This window comes from Spea bombifrons, chromosome 5 (genome assembly GCF_027358695.1).
Source record: "Spea bombifrons isolate aSpeBom1 chromosome 5, aSpeBom1.2.pri, whole genome shotgun sequence".
Classification (NCBI taxonomy): Eukaryota; Metazoa; Chordata; class Amphibia; order Anura; family Pelobatidae; genus Spea; species Spea bombifrons.
This window is the reverse complement of record NC_071091.1, coordinates 4,787,300-4,804,887: the sequence shown is the minus strand read 5'-3', so window position 1 is coordinate 4,804,887 and position 17,588 is coordinate 4,787,300. Positions and strand designations below refer to the sequence as shown.

The 17,588-nt window shown below is 44.8% G+C and overlaps 1 protein-coding gene across 1 annotated transcript in view; it reads left to right on the top strand.

The window, feature by feature from the left end:
- Positions 1-1,106: 1,106 nt before the first annotated feature.
- The window catches only part of OXSR1 (oxidative stress responsive kinase 1), a 31,728-nt gene continuing 15,246 nt past the window's right edge, over positions 1,107-17,588 (top strand). The window contains exons 1-3 of the mRNA XM_053468294.1: positions 1,107-1,461; positions 12,123-12,235; positions 15,585-15,693. Coding sequence (XP_053324269.1) covers positions 1,389-1,461; positions 12,123-12,235; positions 15,585-15,693 — 295 coding nt within the window. The 5' untranslated portion in view covers positions 1,107-1,388. The remainder of the gene's footprint in view (positions 1,462-12,122; positions 12,236-15,584; positions 15,694-17,588) is intronic.

Sequence of the window (17,588 nt, the reverse complement as noted above, 5' to 3'; positions counted from 1 at the left end):
ACTCCTGTGTTCCAATGGCTCTTTATCACTCCCATCACTCCTGTGTTCCAATGGCCCTTTATCACTCCCGTGTTCCAATGGCCCTTTATCACTCCCATCACTCCTGTGTTCCAATGGCCCTTTATCACTCCTGTGTTCCAATGGCCCTTTATCACTCCCATCACTCCTGTGTTCCAATGGCCCTTTATCACTCCCATCACTCCTGTGTTCCAATGGCCCTTTATCACTCCCATCACTCCTGTGTTCCAATGGCCCTTTATCACTCCCATCACTCCTGTGTTCCAATGGCACGTTGTGTTCGCTGATCCAAGTTTAAGTTTAAAAGGCTAATTGATGGTTAGAAAACCCTTTTGTCATTATGTCACAGCCAGAAATGTCCTTGTTTTCCATGAAAACAGCTGAGTGACCCCAAACTTTTGAACTGTAGTCTATATGTACACATACTTCCCCAAACATTTCAGGTACCCAAATCTCCAAAACTGGTCTACGATTCCGGAAAATCAGGACTGTCTCCCAAAAATCTGGATACTTCGGAGGTATTCATATATATGCCAGTATATTGCTGATTTTAATCTGTTAACAACATTGTATGGGTTCAGCAAGCATACAGAAAAGAGACAATAAAACATTACATTTTTAACTTATAATTTCCTAAACCGTGAGAATATATTACGATCCTATTTATTAATTAATTTATTTTACAAATATTTTGAAATAATAGTAATCAGTAACAGGCCGGTCACTTCATGTACACGCCGTGTATGTTGTAGTCCCTGTGCTAAGCGCATTTTGTAAATAAAAATAAAGAAATAAATAAAGCCAAAAAGATAAATAATGATTTTGTTTTTGTATTTTCTCTATATTTGGCTAAATTGCTTATATTAACCAGTTAAGTGCCTTATGATATTAAGACTGTAACTTTGTGGGGCAATTCTAAACATTTAAATGAAAAATGTGAGTGAGTAACAGACGGAACCCCTCCCAATGAGCATCGAAGTCACAGCTCAGTGCAAGAATGTGGCAGGGAGCAGGTTAGGCTCTGTGTATGTGTGTGCGCCACACTCAAGATGGCGGACGGGGACGGACGCCGGCGCGCTGTGACGTCACGAGGCCCTGGGCACGGCAGGCCGGTTAGGGGAAAGGCAAAGTTTGGCAATGTAAGTGTAGGGGAAGAAGTGAGAGTGAGACACAGGGGAGGGGGAGAGTGCCGAGCACCGTGCAGGAAGTGTCACCCGACCCCTAGGAGCTGCCCTCACCGTAACCCCCCCCACATCCACATCTGGACGGGGATCCCACCTACACGTGGATTAACCCCCACCCACCGCCGCCAATCATTGCTGATATTTCCTGTGGTTCGTTAAATACCCCTCTGCAGAGGCAAGACAGTCATGACCGAGCAGGACCCCAGCTCCCTGCCCTGGTCCATCAACAGGGATGACTACGAGCTCCAGGAGGTTATCGGTGAGTGGCTCGTGTGCTTCATTAGGGGGTCTCACAGGCTGCAATTGGGGGGTCTGAAAGGGTCCAGTGTTTTATTAACCCCCTTTTCGGGTCCTGGAGGGTGTGCGGTGAGCCCAGCTGGACACCAGGGGGTTAATGTGTCACCCATCTGTGGTTGTCACTTAACCCCTTTTAAGGGATAGTGGGATTTGTGACACATAGAGGGGTCCCAGAGACCCCCTACAAGGAATGCAGGGAGGGGTCAGACTCCCGTCAGGGAAAGCGTGTAACATATATGTTAATGTATAGGCTCTTGTATTATTCTGTGCCCTTGGCCCCTCCTTGCGCCCCCTTGTATGGGGTCCTTATTGGGATTTTCATGCATTGTTGGTCTGGTGGCTCCTGTGTCACGGCCGGAGTCGGCGCAGGTGCTGTGTGACCCGTCCTAGGGGTCCGTCTGGTCCTGGAGACGGAGGCAGTTAATGGGAGTGCGGGGTTGGGTGTATTTATAATGTGGCGGAGGGCTGCGTGTGTGATCTGGCACGCCGGACGTGTCACACGCCGTGATCTGGCAGTCAATGCAGGGAGTGGCACCGGTTGGAGGTGATACAGGTTGTGCAAGTTGGAATAGTGGGGGTGTCGGAGTTAATAGCGAGATAGAATAACGTTTAAGAAGCGGAGGGTTATTAGGTGTCAAATCTCAGAGCGGCACCGACTGAGTGTTAGTGGGTTTATTGTGTGTGACACGTAAGTGTGTGTGTGTGTCAGAGACACAATGACTGTTCACTAGAGTGTGCGTGGATTGTGAGTTGATGGGGGGGGGGCTAGTGATTAAACACCTGAGGTTGGCACCATTCGAGTGCCAGCTGGTGGTGTGTGTTGTGTTTGTGGAAGCCCAGCTGCGGGTACGTGTGTGTTGTGTGTGGTTGTTGGGTAACGTGGCGCCGCTCCATTGTGTAAGCTGCTAGAATAAGCTTTGCGTGGCTGTGCGGTGCCGCGGCCGGCGTGAAGGAGATCTGGAGGGGGTGGCGTGTGTTGTGTGTGTATTTTTATCATGTGATACACTCGTGTATGTATTTGTTCCCTTTCAGTGTGCTTTACGTGTGTCGCAGAGCCGCGGCTGTGTTTTGATTGGTTGAGACTCGCGTGTCGATGTTGGCACGGCGTGTGTTGGCATACAGAGATGGCGCATATGTCTCAGCGCTAATAATGTGGATCTGACACATAGACAGTAGCGCTGGTGGTACTTGTGCCATGGGATGGTGGTGAGGCCGGGGTATGACGAGCCGGTGCCCCTCTCCCTGCCGCCGGTGCCCTTCTCCCTGCCGCCGGTGCCCCCTCTCCCTGCCGCCGGTGCCATTACATAGTTTAGGCTGTTGTTGTTTATGGTATTAATGAATTCTCCCTGCGGATTGTTTACGCAGACCCCGCTCTGGGGGGGCATTTTCCCTCATATGCCTGCAGAAGCCGAGGTCCTGTTCTTTATTCATTTAACTTTGTCTCAATTTCTTGTAATTTTTTTTTTCTCCCCAGTCATCGGTTCGGATGCCGTTCTGCTCCGCTATTCTATCTTATTTCTATATGAAGTCGCTATTCCCGCCCCCTGTCTTTGTTCCGTTATCTCTCATTCCGTTATTCTATCTGTCTGTTTGGAACCTATAGATTTTGTTCTGTACGTTTCCTTTTCCCTATCCTAACATGCGTTTCTTGCTCCGCCTCGCGCTCTCTGCCCCCCTTTTTTATTCTCCTCCCTTGCGCTCTCTGCCCCCCTTTTTTATTCTCCTCCCTTGCGCTCTCTGCCCCCCTTTTTCTTCCGCACTCTGTCCCCCCTTTTTCTTCCGCTCCCTCGCGCTCTCTGCCTCCCCCTTTTTCTTCCACTCCCTTGCGCTCTCTGTCCCCCCCTTTTTCTTCCGCTCCCTCGCGCTCTCTGGCCCCCCTTTCTTCCACTCCCTCGCGCTCTCTGTCCCCCCTTTTTCTTCCGCTCCCTCGCGCTCTCTGTCCCCCCATTTTCTTCCGCTCCCTCGCGCTCTCTGTCCCCACTCCTCGCGCTCTCTATGTTCCGTCTTCCCCTGCTCTTCCTGGTTTCTGTTTCACGCTCCTCTTTTTTGTCATTTTCTTTCTCTGTTTCGTTCTGTCTTCACGATGTATTCTTCATCTCATCTGTTTTTCTCCTTTTGTCCTTGTCACAGCTGCTCTGCTTGCTCACCTTTTTGGCCACCTTCCCACTCAAAGACTCCAGTTCTTGCTTACCAGAGAGATCTACTCCCTGGTGGCGCGTTCATTTATTCCGCCCCGTAACGCACTCTTAACCCAAACACTTTGATTTTGTCTTCTTGTTCCGTTCACCTTCCCTCTTTTTGAGTAAAGACTCACCGCGATCTCTTCTTGCCAGGAATCTGAAGCCTCCTGTGTGTATTGAGTCTGAGGTTTCCTTGTTTAAACCCCGCGGTGGGACGGGACTCGTACGGTCCCCGGAGCAGGGCTTGTGGTCTGGCTAAGTTGTGCGAGGTGGAGAAATAATCCAGGAATGGAGGAACACCCAACCTTCTTATTGTTGGTCTCCCCTCCCTCACATATCTTTCCTCTCCCTCTCTACCTCACCCTTCCTCCCCCAGGCCATGAATGCGGCCTTATTCACCTCTCCGTTGGCTTCTCACACATCTCCGTCTGGTATTTGGCCAAAGTTTATTCAAAGCCTCTTCTCCTAGATGGGGGGGGGGCGCTGGTGACCTCATTCACATCTCGGATCTGGCACGGGGCTTCAAATCCCTTGACGGCTTTCATTGAGTTCGTCTGACTATATGACCATTCCGGTGTAAACTCTTCAAAAAACACACTTTTTTTAATTTAAGAAATAACCATAATATTGCACAGTAAGTGCGTGGAGGGGAACTGGCGCTTTTGTGGCTTTCAGCATAAAAAAAAAATGACTTTATACATATTCTATGGGTTGCGCTTCTTCTTTTTAGTTGGTATAAAAAGTTTCCAAAAAATATCAGATTAAAAAATAAAATAGTTTTGCCCCATAGTGTCAGCTGCGTATTAACCATTTGTATGAGGTTCTTGCTCTGTTATCTGATCCCCTATCTACTAAACACCCTGACTGCTTATCATACTGCCTGTGGGGAACAATAGAATGGCTCAGTCTTAATTACCCAGGCTGACTCTCAGACAAAGTCTATGGAGGAAAAGACTTAATTAGCATGGCCATAAAGTATCGGCTCAGTGTGGTGTTTTGAACCGGGAAAGTCACCCAAAATATCACATGACTGACAGCAACGGCGGCTCCAGGTCTGCGGATAAAGGGGGTTTATTGGGACAAAATGGGATAAAACCAGGTTTTTCCAATGCCGACCGACATAACTGTATACAGCACTGGAGGTTATATTACTGTATACAGTGCTGGGGGGTTATATTACTGTATACAGTGCTGGGGTTTATATTACTGTATACAGTGCTGGGGGTTATATTACTGTATACAGTGCTGGGGGTTATATTACTGTATACAGTGCTGGGGGTTATATTACTGTATACAGCGCTGGGGGGGTTATATTACTGTATACAGCGCTGGGGGGTTATATTACTGTATACAGCGCTGGGGGTTATATTACTGTATACAGCGCTGGGGGTTATTACTGTATACAGCGCTGGGGGTTATATTACTGTATACAGCACTGGGGGCTTATATTACTGTATACAGTGCTGGGGGTTATATTACTGTATACAGCGCCGGGGGTTATATTACTGTATACAGCGCCGGGGGTTATATTACTGTATACAGCGCTGGGGGTTATATTACTGTATACAGCGCTGGGGGGTTATATTACTGTATACAGCGCTGGGGGTTATATTACTGTATACAGCGCTGGACGTTATTACTGTATACAGCGCTGGGGGGGTTATATTACTGTATACAGCGCTGGGGGTTATATTACTGTATACAGCGCTGGGGGGTTATATTACTGTATACAGCGCTGGGGGGTTATATTACTGTATACAGCGCTGGGGGTTATATTACTGTATACAGCGCTGGGGGTTATATTACTGTATACAGCGCTGGGGGGTTATATTACTGTATACAGCGCTGGGGGTTATATTACTGTATACAGCGCTGGACGTTATTACTGTATACAGCGCTGGGGGGTTATATTACTGTATACAGCGCTGGGGGGTTATATTACTGTATACAGCGCTGGGGGGTTATATTACTGTATACAGCGCTGGGGGGTTATATTACTGTATACAGCGCTGGGGGTTATATTACTGTATACAGCGCTGGGGGGTTATTACTGTATACAGTGCTGGGGGGGTTATCATTGTATACAGAGCTCATATTTAAACACCTTGTTTATTTAGTGTATAGATCTACTGAGGAATAATGTATAGGAGAAAGAAGCCTCTTTAAAGAATGTTTGAACCGTTTGCAGCAGGGAAAGCACATTTTGCGTCTGTAATGGATGAGACGGGCAGAGAAGCTTCTATTATTATTTCAGTAGTACAGTAAAAAAAAAACCCACACATTTTGTAAGTGAAATAAAAACATGGTGGCTAATAATGAGATATTTTGTTTAATATAATAATCCACAAAGATCTCAGCCGTAACGTAACCGAAACCCCAAACTTGGGAGAAACCGGCCAGGAGACGTCTCGTTCGCTTCCCTTCCCCTGGGCTCTTCTCATGGATCCGAGACCAGCCCTGCCCTCCTTGTCGTTTTGCCCCGTTCCTCTCTCCACCGTCCAGAATGAGCTGTGAAAACGCGTTGGACCCGGCTGTATCTGTAACCCGGGTCGGGTCGGGTTAGAGCTGCGCCGGGTGGGATTAGACGGCTGTCTGAGGGGCTCCCCGTGTGACAGACTGTTATCTCCTTGGGTTCTGAGGGAATAAATGCCCGACAGGATCCAGGGGCCGCTGCATCCCCGGCCGGCCCTGGGCCGTGTGCGCGTCAGGTTTCCGCTGGTCCTGTATCTTTGCGGGGAGGACGGCAGCTGCTGCAATGAAAGCCCGATTCAGGCCCGACGTCCGCCCTGAGCTCCCTGTGCTAAGAATCCACCCTGAGATTCCTGGGAAGGGTCTGAGAGGCTCGTCTCTTCCTTCCATTATTTTACACACAATAAGTGCTCTTTGTTGTAGTTACGCGCGTTGCCGGCACTCAACGCATAAATATATATAATTAGTTCCCACGCTGACTCTGTGTCTTCCCGTAACGCTCTTAAATGAACAAATATCTGGTGTATATTACATGCAACGCGGACCATACGGCCTGAAACCCGCCCGGCGCCTTCACTGCTTTTAACTAAATGAACTCATTAAAACTACCTATGGATAGTAAGGGTTTAAGGGAACGACAGATTGTTTGCCTGTAATTACTAATCAAAAAAAGGAGGCAGACAGGCTGTTTGGGGGCACTAACCAGTTCTTTGGGGGGGGGCAAAGCTGGCACTGATAAGCTGTTTGGGGGGGGAAGCTGGCACTGATAAGCTGTTTGGGGGGCAAAGCTGGCACTGGGAATTTTGTCACAGATTTTTTTTTTATATATATATATTTTTATATAATGTATTATTATATTAAAACATCTTAAACTGCTGAATGTTCTACAACCTGTTAATACATCATCCAGCAAATCTTTGTTTAATAGCGTACAGCGCTGCGATATATGACAGCGCTATACAAATCGAATGCTAGAAGAGAATAAGTCCTTGACAGCTTTTACTATTTTCCCTGCAACATTTAATTTATCTGTTGAAAATATGAGTGAATTTATCCAAGCAGCGTGCAGTCCACGTATCTACTGTTACCTACATCCGTGTAAATATTTAATAATAAAAAAAGAATAAATTCACTAATTATTGACGTGCAAAGCTGGCTGCAGTGTTTACATACAAGATTACATACAAACGCATATTAAAAATGTCATTTGTAATATATATATATATATAAAAAATGAAATTAAGAAACAATTTTGTATATGTCATTTATTTATTTTATTCTCATTTTTCTAAATGCATTCTGGCATAGAATTGTTAAGTTTTGCTGCCAAATCTTAAACATTTTTAGCTTCATGATGACATTATTTTCTGTTGAAATCAAGATATTCAACTGTAAAAAAAATCACTTTTTTTATTGCTTTGATTAGCTGACCGGGGAATTCAATAAACAAAATACAAAGGGAGGAAATCATATTTTATCGTTTGGCTGGAATTTCTTCTTTCGCGGAATAGCTTGTAGCTCGCTGCATTTCCAACCAAAATCCCTTAAACATGGATGGAAACATTGTTGATTTTTTTTTTTTTTTTTTTTTTTTTTTTTGAATTTTTTTTTTTTATGTTCGTCTTTTATTTTTTTGGTTTGATTAAAAACAATTTTTATATATTTTTTTTAATATATATAATATATCTAAATTATATGACAGGCCAATATTTAATGTGTGTCCTTTTATCTCCAGAAGATTTAGGGCTGTGTTAAAAGCTGCATAAATACATTTATTTATTTTTTGGTTTCTGGTGTCTCCTTTTGATTAATAATTATTGGCTTTTTTTTTTTCTATAATTTTACCCCAAGTGAACAATGCTTATTTTAATTAAATACTTTTAATGTGTTTGGGGCAGAATACTATAAGTTTGTGAGCGGTGTCCTTGTTACCCAGTGTATAGGTTTGTCTTAGTCGTAGTTTTAGAGCCTTTGAATGTAGGGACTGTAAGAATCTTGTCTTTTTATTCATGAATGAGAGCCCAAAGTTTAAAAAAAATAAATAAAATCCAATGATGAAAATTAAATAAAGTCAGGGGCTTGGCAGTGATTAAATAGCTTGGAGCGGCAGGGGTTAATGTATATTGTGCGTTGATACGGGGCTGCGCATGGTACTGGTGCTCATGTATGAAACACGGAGGATAAAGCCCCGGTTTCAATCCCGTGGAACCTGCGGTTTTCGTGGAATAACGACGTCCTGCTCTGATTGGCTCTCGCCGGTTAATTAAATTCGACTTACAGAGCGGCGGCTGGTTCTACAGAATTTAACTCTCTGCGTGCCGGAGGATTGTAAGGCACCATTCTGGTGTTTTGCGCTTTAACAATTTGTGTGGAAGCCCTGGAAGGGTTGTTTAACCCCTTGTGTGGGTTTGCGGGTAGTTCCTGGTGCACTCCTCCTTCAGGGGGATTGGGAATCCCGTTCCCATGAAAGCCACGACCGAGTGCGGAATAGGAATAAGCCTCAGAGGTCAGACCCCTATAGAATCCAAGGAATTTCGAGATAATTTTGAGTTAATGCAGAGAGGTTGGACCCTCTGCTGCATTAACCCCTTGAGAGCCATGCAGTAATTTTTTTTTATTTTTTTTAAATAATAATTTATTTTTGCAGCATTCAGTCAGCAGGGAAAAAATATATGTAAAATCTTTTTTTTTAATTTTTTTTTTTCATCACACATGATTATTAATATTAAATTGTATTTGTATAGCGCCAACAATTCCAGCAGCGCTTCTTACAGTCCCTACGTTCAAAGGGTCCGACAAAACTAGAACCAGGTAAGACAATCTGATACATTTGGGTGAAGCCGACCTTGCTCGCAGGCTGACAATCTAGTGAAGAGGATTAAAGAATCTGTAAAGCTGTTTCTGTGGCTCTCTAGCCATTGAGCAATGCTTTCCTAGACTCCTGTGACTTTGAAAGGGTTAATTTCTGTAATCGGTAACCGCAGCCCTATTCATCGGGATCTTATCTTCCCTGATTAGTAGTCTTGCTTTTATCTGCGTGTAACTTTTCCTGGGATGTTTGTGCAGAGGAACATCAATGAAACAAAGTATTGATACAAAAGGGCTTGTGTCTTAAAGAGACAGGCCTTCCTTTATTAGCCAAGTACTCCACCCCCCCAATCAATCGGGGTACCGTCAGCCAATCACACGGCTGCAAAAGAGACTCTGGTATGCTTTTTCCTTGGAATATATCAGTAGCGTGTTCCTTTTAGGCGTGACGGCTCTGCTTGTTTTTCGGCGATGAGCATGTCTTAGCTGGAGATCTAAATCCCCCCCTCCCCCGTAAATCGGATCCTAATCTCAATAAACGAGATTTTTTATTAATAATTCATAAAAATGTTTCTAGCTGAAGGGCAAAGAGCGGACGAGGTGTCAGAGAGACTCGCCACAAATATACGGCACGCGGTCCCTTTACATCGATGGTGAATTTGGCTGCCGGAAGCTCTTTGTTAAGAACTACAGCTCCCATGATGCTCGTTGTTTGGAGTTATAAGGTGCGTGGTGCGGCCGTGACGTTATTAAAGGGGCGCTCCAGTGGCCCTTATGCGCCCTCGCCAATTAAGAGTGCCTGTTAAATATTTTGTAAGTGGGGAAATAAGCATTTTTTTGCTGAAAGAAAAGAAAAAATGAGCGGAAGCTGCAGCGCACAGCCTCTCCCTTAGCAGGAAAGTGCGCTCATTGAACTCAATGGGAGTGCGTTCTGCGCTTGTGGGGGTCTTAGACACATCGCCTGCAGGCCAAGGAGAGAAATAAACTTTTTCTGCTTCTATGGCAACAACCTATCAGTGCCTGCTTTTGTGTCCTTCTATAATTTTTTGCGGGTCAAATCAAGAATGAGGCCAGAGTCTCCGCCATTTAATAATTCATTTCTGGGCTTCCGCGGTGCTAGGAAAAAGGTTTGTAATGATGCTGGAAGTTAAATTCAGTAACTTAGATGGAACTGCACCTTAAACACGCCCATCGGTGGCCTGAAGGCTGAACGTTTTCATTGAAGATGGGATCGCTGTGGTTTCTGTGAACCAGCAGCACCCGTATAGACATAAACTGGAAACTCACCGCGTGGATACTTTGTTACAGGTTTGAGTGAAAGTCGGTTCCTGGTAGGAAGTCGATCATTAACCAGATGGGGCCAAATAATCTCGCCGGTGCCGGTTACACATGTTACACACACAGGGCTTATATCTTCACGTATGTTTTTGTGTTTAACACATGAGTATTTATCGCTAAAAAAACAATAAACAGAAAGCTGTGCTTGGCGTGGGGCAGTCTGCGGCCGGCTTAGGTAGGATAATTACTGAATTGGGGACATTTGGAACAAAGGACTGAAGTATTAAACAAGAGGGTGGTAGATGAATGGAACAGCCTCCCAGCAGGAGTGGTAGAGGGTAATACAGCGAAGGTATTAAACATGCATGGGATAGACATACGGCTCCTGAATCTAAGACGAGACCAACGACTGATTAAGGTCTGAGTCTTTACAACAGGAGAAACGGGCGACTAGACGGGGGCCGAATGGGGCCGATCTGCCGGCAGATTCTGTGTATTGTCAGCCGGCTGCAGAGAGCTCTTTAAGGGGGATCTCCCATCAATCGTTTTATATCAGATTTAGAATACATTTTCCAAAATCTTGTGCTGTTTACGGTAGTTTTTGCCCCGTAATATTCCGTTTTCAGGCCGCTGCGTGTTTGTAGGACTTCTCGCTCTGCCGGTGGGTACTCCTGAGCCGCGTCTCGTTGTAACTGTAACACACAGTATTATTTCAGCATTAAAACGTATATAAAAATGCAGTTTATTGTGTGATCGCTGTGACCTCCCTCTTTGCTAATGGATAGGGGAATTATTATTATTATTATTATTATTAATTATTATTATTATTATTATTATTATTATTATCTTTTATTTATATAGCGCCTACAATTTACGCAGCGCTTTTCTGCAGGATCCAAACCACTGAGGAGGTGTTCTTCTTCTGCAGCTTCTCCCTGTGATCAGATCCTCATTTATTATTATTTTTAATTATTATTATTACTCTATCGGGGGTCCCTTAAACGCTTCCTCTTTTACGGTTTCTCAGTGGGACTGCAGTCGAGGTGCCCATGCGCCGGGTCACAAGAAAACAGTAATTTGTAATGTTTTTGTTTGTGTGGTATCTGAAGCATTATTATTCCGAATCCCAAGTTTGTCCCGTTCTGGCTATCTGTCGTTATTATTATTATTATTATTATTATTATTATTATTATTATTATTATTACTCTCACTGCCTTCAGCCAGCTGAACTGATGTGAAAAGCCGCACTTTTGGTGAGTTTTAGGATGCGATTGGCTGTGTTTGCGAGCGCAGGGTCACGTGATGCCTATCAAAGGAGCGCACCTTGCGTCTGCGTTACCCACCCTTCCCAGAAGCGGCGGCTTGCGGGACCCCTGATAAAAGCGAGGGCTCCGCGTCTCCTGGGAGGGACGAAATCAAAGCGCTCGAGGAGATTAACGCTCTAAAATAGATCGCAATTAAAGGGACGGCGTCGGGGAAAGAAGAACCCGTTCTCAAAATAAACGTTTCCGCTTACAAAAAGTACTTTGGGTTTATATTATACTTTATTCTTTCATTTCCCCTCATAAATTCCTTAAAGGAAACGAGACGGCAACAGAGAAACCCCGGGTCTTCAACCACAAAGAAAATGGGGGGGGGGGGGGAATACTTATTTATTTAAACAATTTTTTTTGTTTTGTGGGTTTTTTAAATTTATTGATTTTTTTTGTTTTTTTATTTTTTTTTTTTTTTTTTTTAATGTATTTGTGTTTTTTCTACCGAAAATGTTTCACGCTGTGTTGGTTAACAAGCGGATTCTGAGTTGTAATGTAACATCTGGGAAGTCGCGGTACTTTATCTAATTGAAACTGTATTTTTATTTATTTATTTTATATTTTTTTGCCCCTAGGAAGCGGAGCTACGGCGGTGGTCCAAGCCGCTTACTGTTCCCCCAAGAAGGAGAAGGTGGCCATCAAAAGGATTAACCTAGAAAAATGCCAAACCAGCATGGATGAACTACTGGTAATAACGCTATGTGACCGATTTGAACCACTTTCCCCCAAATATTCACATTCAAATAACAAAATGTACGTTATCGAAGGTGCTGTCCCACCTGCTCTCCTAAATTCAACACTTTTGGAACTAAATCGTTCCTAGTCCTGCTGAATTCCTCAAGTCATTCTTTAATCATGTAATCAGAGAGTTATTTCGAAATAAAAACCCATCTAAAGTCATAAAAAATGATGTCTACAACAGATAAGAATAAAGGGACTTCACCTTTTATGACGCGCTCAGGGTTTATCTAGCTTGGAAACCATTAACAGTGTCTTCATTAACCGGCAGGGCAGGCAAACGTTTCAAATCCCTGCATTTTTTTTTAATTATTATTATTTTAAAGTCCAACCCCAGTGAGCTTCTGCCGTAGCAAAGGCTGAGCTGGCCCCGTGTAATGTATAGTTAAATCTGTGCGATGACAGGAAACCAGACAGCGTTACAGAGACACTCCGGTGTCTTCAACCTTTTCTTTATTTTCTTCTTTAAATAAAAAAAAAAAAAAAGTACTTAGCATTTAAGAGAAGCTGCAGCCCCAGAGCTGCAGCACTAGGCCTCCTCTGAGCTCTTGCTTCAAGTAGCCAATCAACGGCCGGAAACAACTCCCATTGAAGTCAATGGACAGCGTGTCTGCGCGCATGAGTGCGTGTCGGCTGTGAGTGTAGGAAAGACGCGTGGGGGGGGCGGGGTGTATCTGCATGCTGGGGGTCAAAAGGAAACCTCCTCCAACATCCGATTTAAAAACGTGTGCATGCGATATGGTCAGCCATCTTTACTTCTTGTTCTACATGATTATTCCTCCCCATTAAGCTATTGTTAAGCTGCTGATTGTTCATTGGTTCAGACAATCTTTGTAAGGGTGGAGGAAGAAAGATGGAAAGAACTTTAGGACTCGATCAGATAACGCCTGCCGCCGACTCCGGCTTCCATATGCCTCTTACAGGGTTCCACCGGCAGACGAAAAGCATTGTGGCTACGATAAAAGCCGTGAAGCGGATCGTTCCTTTTACGGGGTCCCAGTACATCATATGGGGGCCTCATGTGGCTACTTATTGTTCTGCAGCGGCCGCCCAGCCGGGTAGGTGCTGGGAACCTCGGATCTCTGCTGGTAGAGGGCTCTGGCGGAGCCGGAGAGAGCTGAGCGTCTCCAACCAGATTAATGGCTTTCTTTGTATTGAGGCTGTAGAGCTCTCCACGGGGGCCGCGCAGGACGGGGGCTTCTGCGCTTTTATTCTCCCCGCTCTGTGCATCAGATGGCTTACAGAGAATGGAGCCGGATCACGTTTTATTATTCATGGTGCCCGGGCGATTCCTGGCTGGCAGCCATCGTGTGCGAGTATTCATCAAACGGCTGATTCCTCATTTTCTTTGTGTTTCAACGAGCGCTGAGCGATTAACTCCGTCACTGCTAGGGCTTCATCGACACCCCAAACCCAAGACCGCGAAGAGATCTTTCCATAAAAACTAAAATTAAATGTCCTTAAAGAACGTCCGGTCATACAAACATTCCAACTGTTGTAGATTTTGGCCCATAATATAAAGTTTCCAGGCAGCTGCATATCAGCCATTTGTATGATTCTCGCTCTGTTATCTGACCCCCAATCTACTAAACACCCCGACTCCTTATCATACTGCCTGTGGGGAACAATAGAATGTCTCAGTCTTAATCACCCAATTGGACATTCTGATTAATGAAAGTCAATGTAAGTCAGACTTCATTAGCATCGCCATAAAGCATCAGCTCAGTGTGGTGTTTGAGGCGGGAAAGTCACTCAAAATATCACATGACTGACAGCAACGGCGGCTCCAGGTCTGCGGATAAAGGGGGTTTATTGGAACAAAATGAGATAAAACCAGGTTTTTGTCACTGACCAACAGTGTGGCGGGGGGGAATAATCACAGTATACAGGCACCATTAGTACCCCCATATACATTTTCATGTTTCACTAAATTCTTCCTTTTTGTTTCAAAATCTGCATGTTTGGTTGTAGGAGGGGATTTTTTTTTTTTAACCCCTTAATGACAAAGGCCGTCGTATTTTAATATTCGGAGCCGGTAGTTTTGGTTTCTGGAGAGTTGGTATTTTTGGCACACGAGCGAGAAATACCAGAAATATTTCCCTTTATTATCGACGACAGAAACCAACGCAAGATACAACCCCCCCCCCGGCTTACCTGTTTTTCGATGCTGAAGCGTCCAGCACTTCTGCCTTTGGGCGCAGATGGTCTGCGGATCTACAGTCGGATTTTGATTTAATAAAGGCAAGCGTCTGCAGAATACCGGAGAACGTAACGATCCGGAGACCGGTGTGAAGGACGCGCGGTCTGACGCCATCAACACTCACAGTGCCGGGAACCTGCGCAGCCCCCAGCCATCCGATCAACCAAATATCCTGCTTTAGCCGTATAAACTGAGTGTTTAACGCTGCGTGATACTGAAATCGCCGCCATGGAAACCGGAAAATATTTTTTTTTCCTATGGGTCCTAAAAATGTATATATTCATATTTGCTTAGATTTTAAAAAAAACATTGAGTCCTTTCTAGGTAATAAATTCAGACTTTCAGGAGAAATCCCCCCAAAAAACTGCATCGCGCATGAGATTTTACAGAATCAGAAACACAGAATCTGCCGGCAGATCGGCCCCGTTCGGCCCCCGTCTAGTCGCTGTCTCTCCTGCTGTAAAGACTCGAACCTTAATCAGTCGTTGGTCTCGTCTTAGATTCAGGAGCCGTATGTCTATCCCATGCATGTTTAGTACCCTCACTGTATTACCCTCTACCACTTATGCTGAGAGGCTGTTCCACTTATCTACCACCCACTCAGGTGAAAAAAAAATGTTGCCTGCTTAATACTCTTGTCTGAGCTAAATACGTTTTTTACTAAGTAAGTTGCCCGTTTAGCTGGTCCCGTTTATTAATAATCAAGAGAGAGGCCCTGCGTGGAAAGCTGCTCGGTTATCTCTCCCTTGGTGTAAAGTTGCTGGTTGTTGCTGATTGGCCGATGCAGCCTTTGTAAGCAGGGAGTAGAAAGCAGAGAGCTTTCAGATGGGGAGCTGATTGGTTCCTGTCAGTTGTGCCTCATATAGACCCCGCCTTCCAAGGGCTATACCGATAAATATTTATGGGGGTGATTGTGTGGGGGTGAGATAAGAACTTTAGTCTTTAACCCCCCCGCAGCCACGCGAGATGCAGATCCCTGGAAACAGACGCTCTCCTGCGGCACTTCCAGCCGCGCGCAGACCGAGAAGCGGCTTTAGGGGAAATGTTTTGAATGCGCGTCCTCCATCTGGTGCTTATTTTCTTGTCTCTGTCTCCTCAGAAAGAGATCCAGGCGATGAGTCAGTGTCATCACCCCAACATCGTCTCCTACTACACCTCCTTCGTGGTGAAAGACGAGCTGTGGCTGGTAATGAAGCTGCTAAGCGGAGGTAAGAGGGGGCTGGGGGGTGCATTTGGCTCGTTCTCGGGGCAGACTCAAACCATAATCAGTCGTTGGTCTCGTCTTAGATTCAGGAGCCGTATGCCTATCCCGCGCATGTTTAATACCCTCACTGTATTAGCCTCTACCACTTCTGCCGGGAGGCTGTTCCACTTATTTACTGCTCTTTAAGTAAAACAGGAGAAAAGGTTGTACAGGAACAAAGAAAAAAAAAAAGATATATTAAACCCGCTTTATAGATCACGTTTAAAGCGGAGGTCACTGCTTTGGAGAAGACGGACTTAACCTGAAAACATACCGGTTATCTTACATAATTCATTTAATATTAATAAAAAAAAAAGTGTTTTGAAAAAGGGCAGACTCAGCAAATAAACTATAAAAGGGTGTTCTTTGCTACTCCTGTGAACGAGGATTTATGAGGCGCACGCGGGGATAATTGGGCCGCGTGCAGTAGTAGTACGCGCTGACGGAGGGATCCGTAAATCAGCGTGATTTCCCGCGGTAGGCGAGCGCAGGCGTTTAGTTAATGAGGCCTCTATCGACGGAAAGCTGCCGTTTATTTTGTGATTGATTATTTGCTGTTCCCCGGCAGATCGCGTCCGTAAATTACCCGTTTACTGCGGGTCCAGGAATAGTGTAAATGAATCGCTCTTATGGCGCGGTAGGAAGGGGGAATATAGAGCATCAGGTGGAAAAAGAGCCGCTAAATTTCCACTAGTCAAAAAAAAAATACCTGCCCCCCCCCACCCCATGTCATCCTCCCCATTGCTGTTTTTCTTAGTATGTCTCCAAGTTCCATTGTATAATCCTGCAGAATATAATGCTATAAATCAATAATAATAATAATAATAAAAAATCAATAATAACAGTGACTTTATTTTTGGCTGTAACATAATTGCAAAAGGGTTTCTAACCATCAATTATCCTTTGAAACTTAAACTTGGATCAGTGAACACAACGTGCCATTGGAACACAAGAGTGATGGGAGTGATAAAGGGCCATTGGAACACAGGAGTGATGGGAGTGATAAAGGGCCATTGGAACACAGGAGTGATGGGAGTGATAAAGGGCCATTGGAACACAGGAGTGATGGGAGTGATAAAGGGCCATTGGAACACAGGAGTGATGGGAGTGATAAAGGGCCATTGGAACACAGGAGTGATGGGAGTGATAAAGGGCCATTGGAACACAGGAGTGATGGGAGTGATAAAGGGCCATTGGAACACAGGAGTGATGGGAGTGATAAAGGGCCATTGGAACCCAGGAGTGATGGGAGTGATAAAGGGCCATTGGAACACAGGAGTGATGGGAGTGATAAAGGGCCATTGGAACACAGGAGTGATGGGAGTGATAAAGGGTCATTGGAACCCAGGAGTGATGGGAGTGATAAAGGGCCATTGGAACACAGGAGTGATGGGAGTGATAAAGGGCCATTGGAACCCAGGAGTGATGGGAGTGATAAAGGGCCATTGGAACACAGGAGTGATGGGAGTGATAAAGGGCCATTGGAACCCAGGAGTGATGGGAGTGATAAAGGGCCTCTGTACTCTGAGATTCCATTAAAAACCAGCCGTTTCCAGCCACAATAGTAATTTACATTAACCCCGTCTGCGCTGGATTTCTCATCCATTTGATGTTGTTTTAATGGACAAAACCTAAACGGTAGTGTGGTTGTGTACGTATATGTGTATAATGTATATATGTGCGCGTATATGTATATAATGTACGGTACATATGTTTATAATATGTGTGCGCACGAGGATTCAGTAGTTGAGTTTTAGTGCTGGGGAGGTAATTGGGTTGTATGTTTTGCCCCACATGTCACTGAAATTGCCTTTAAACCAAATATTGTGATTATTATCTTTTATATGGCGCCAGCAATTC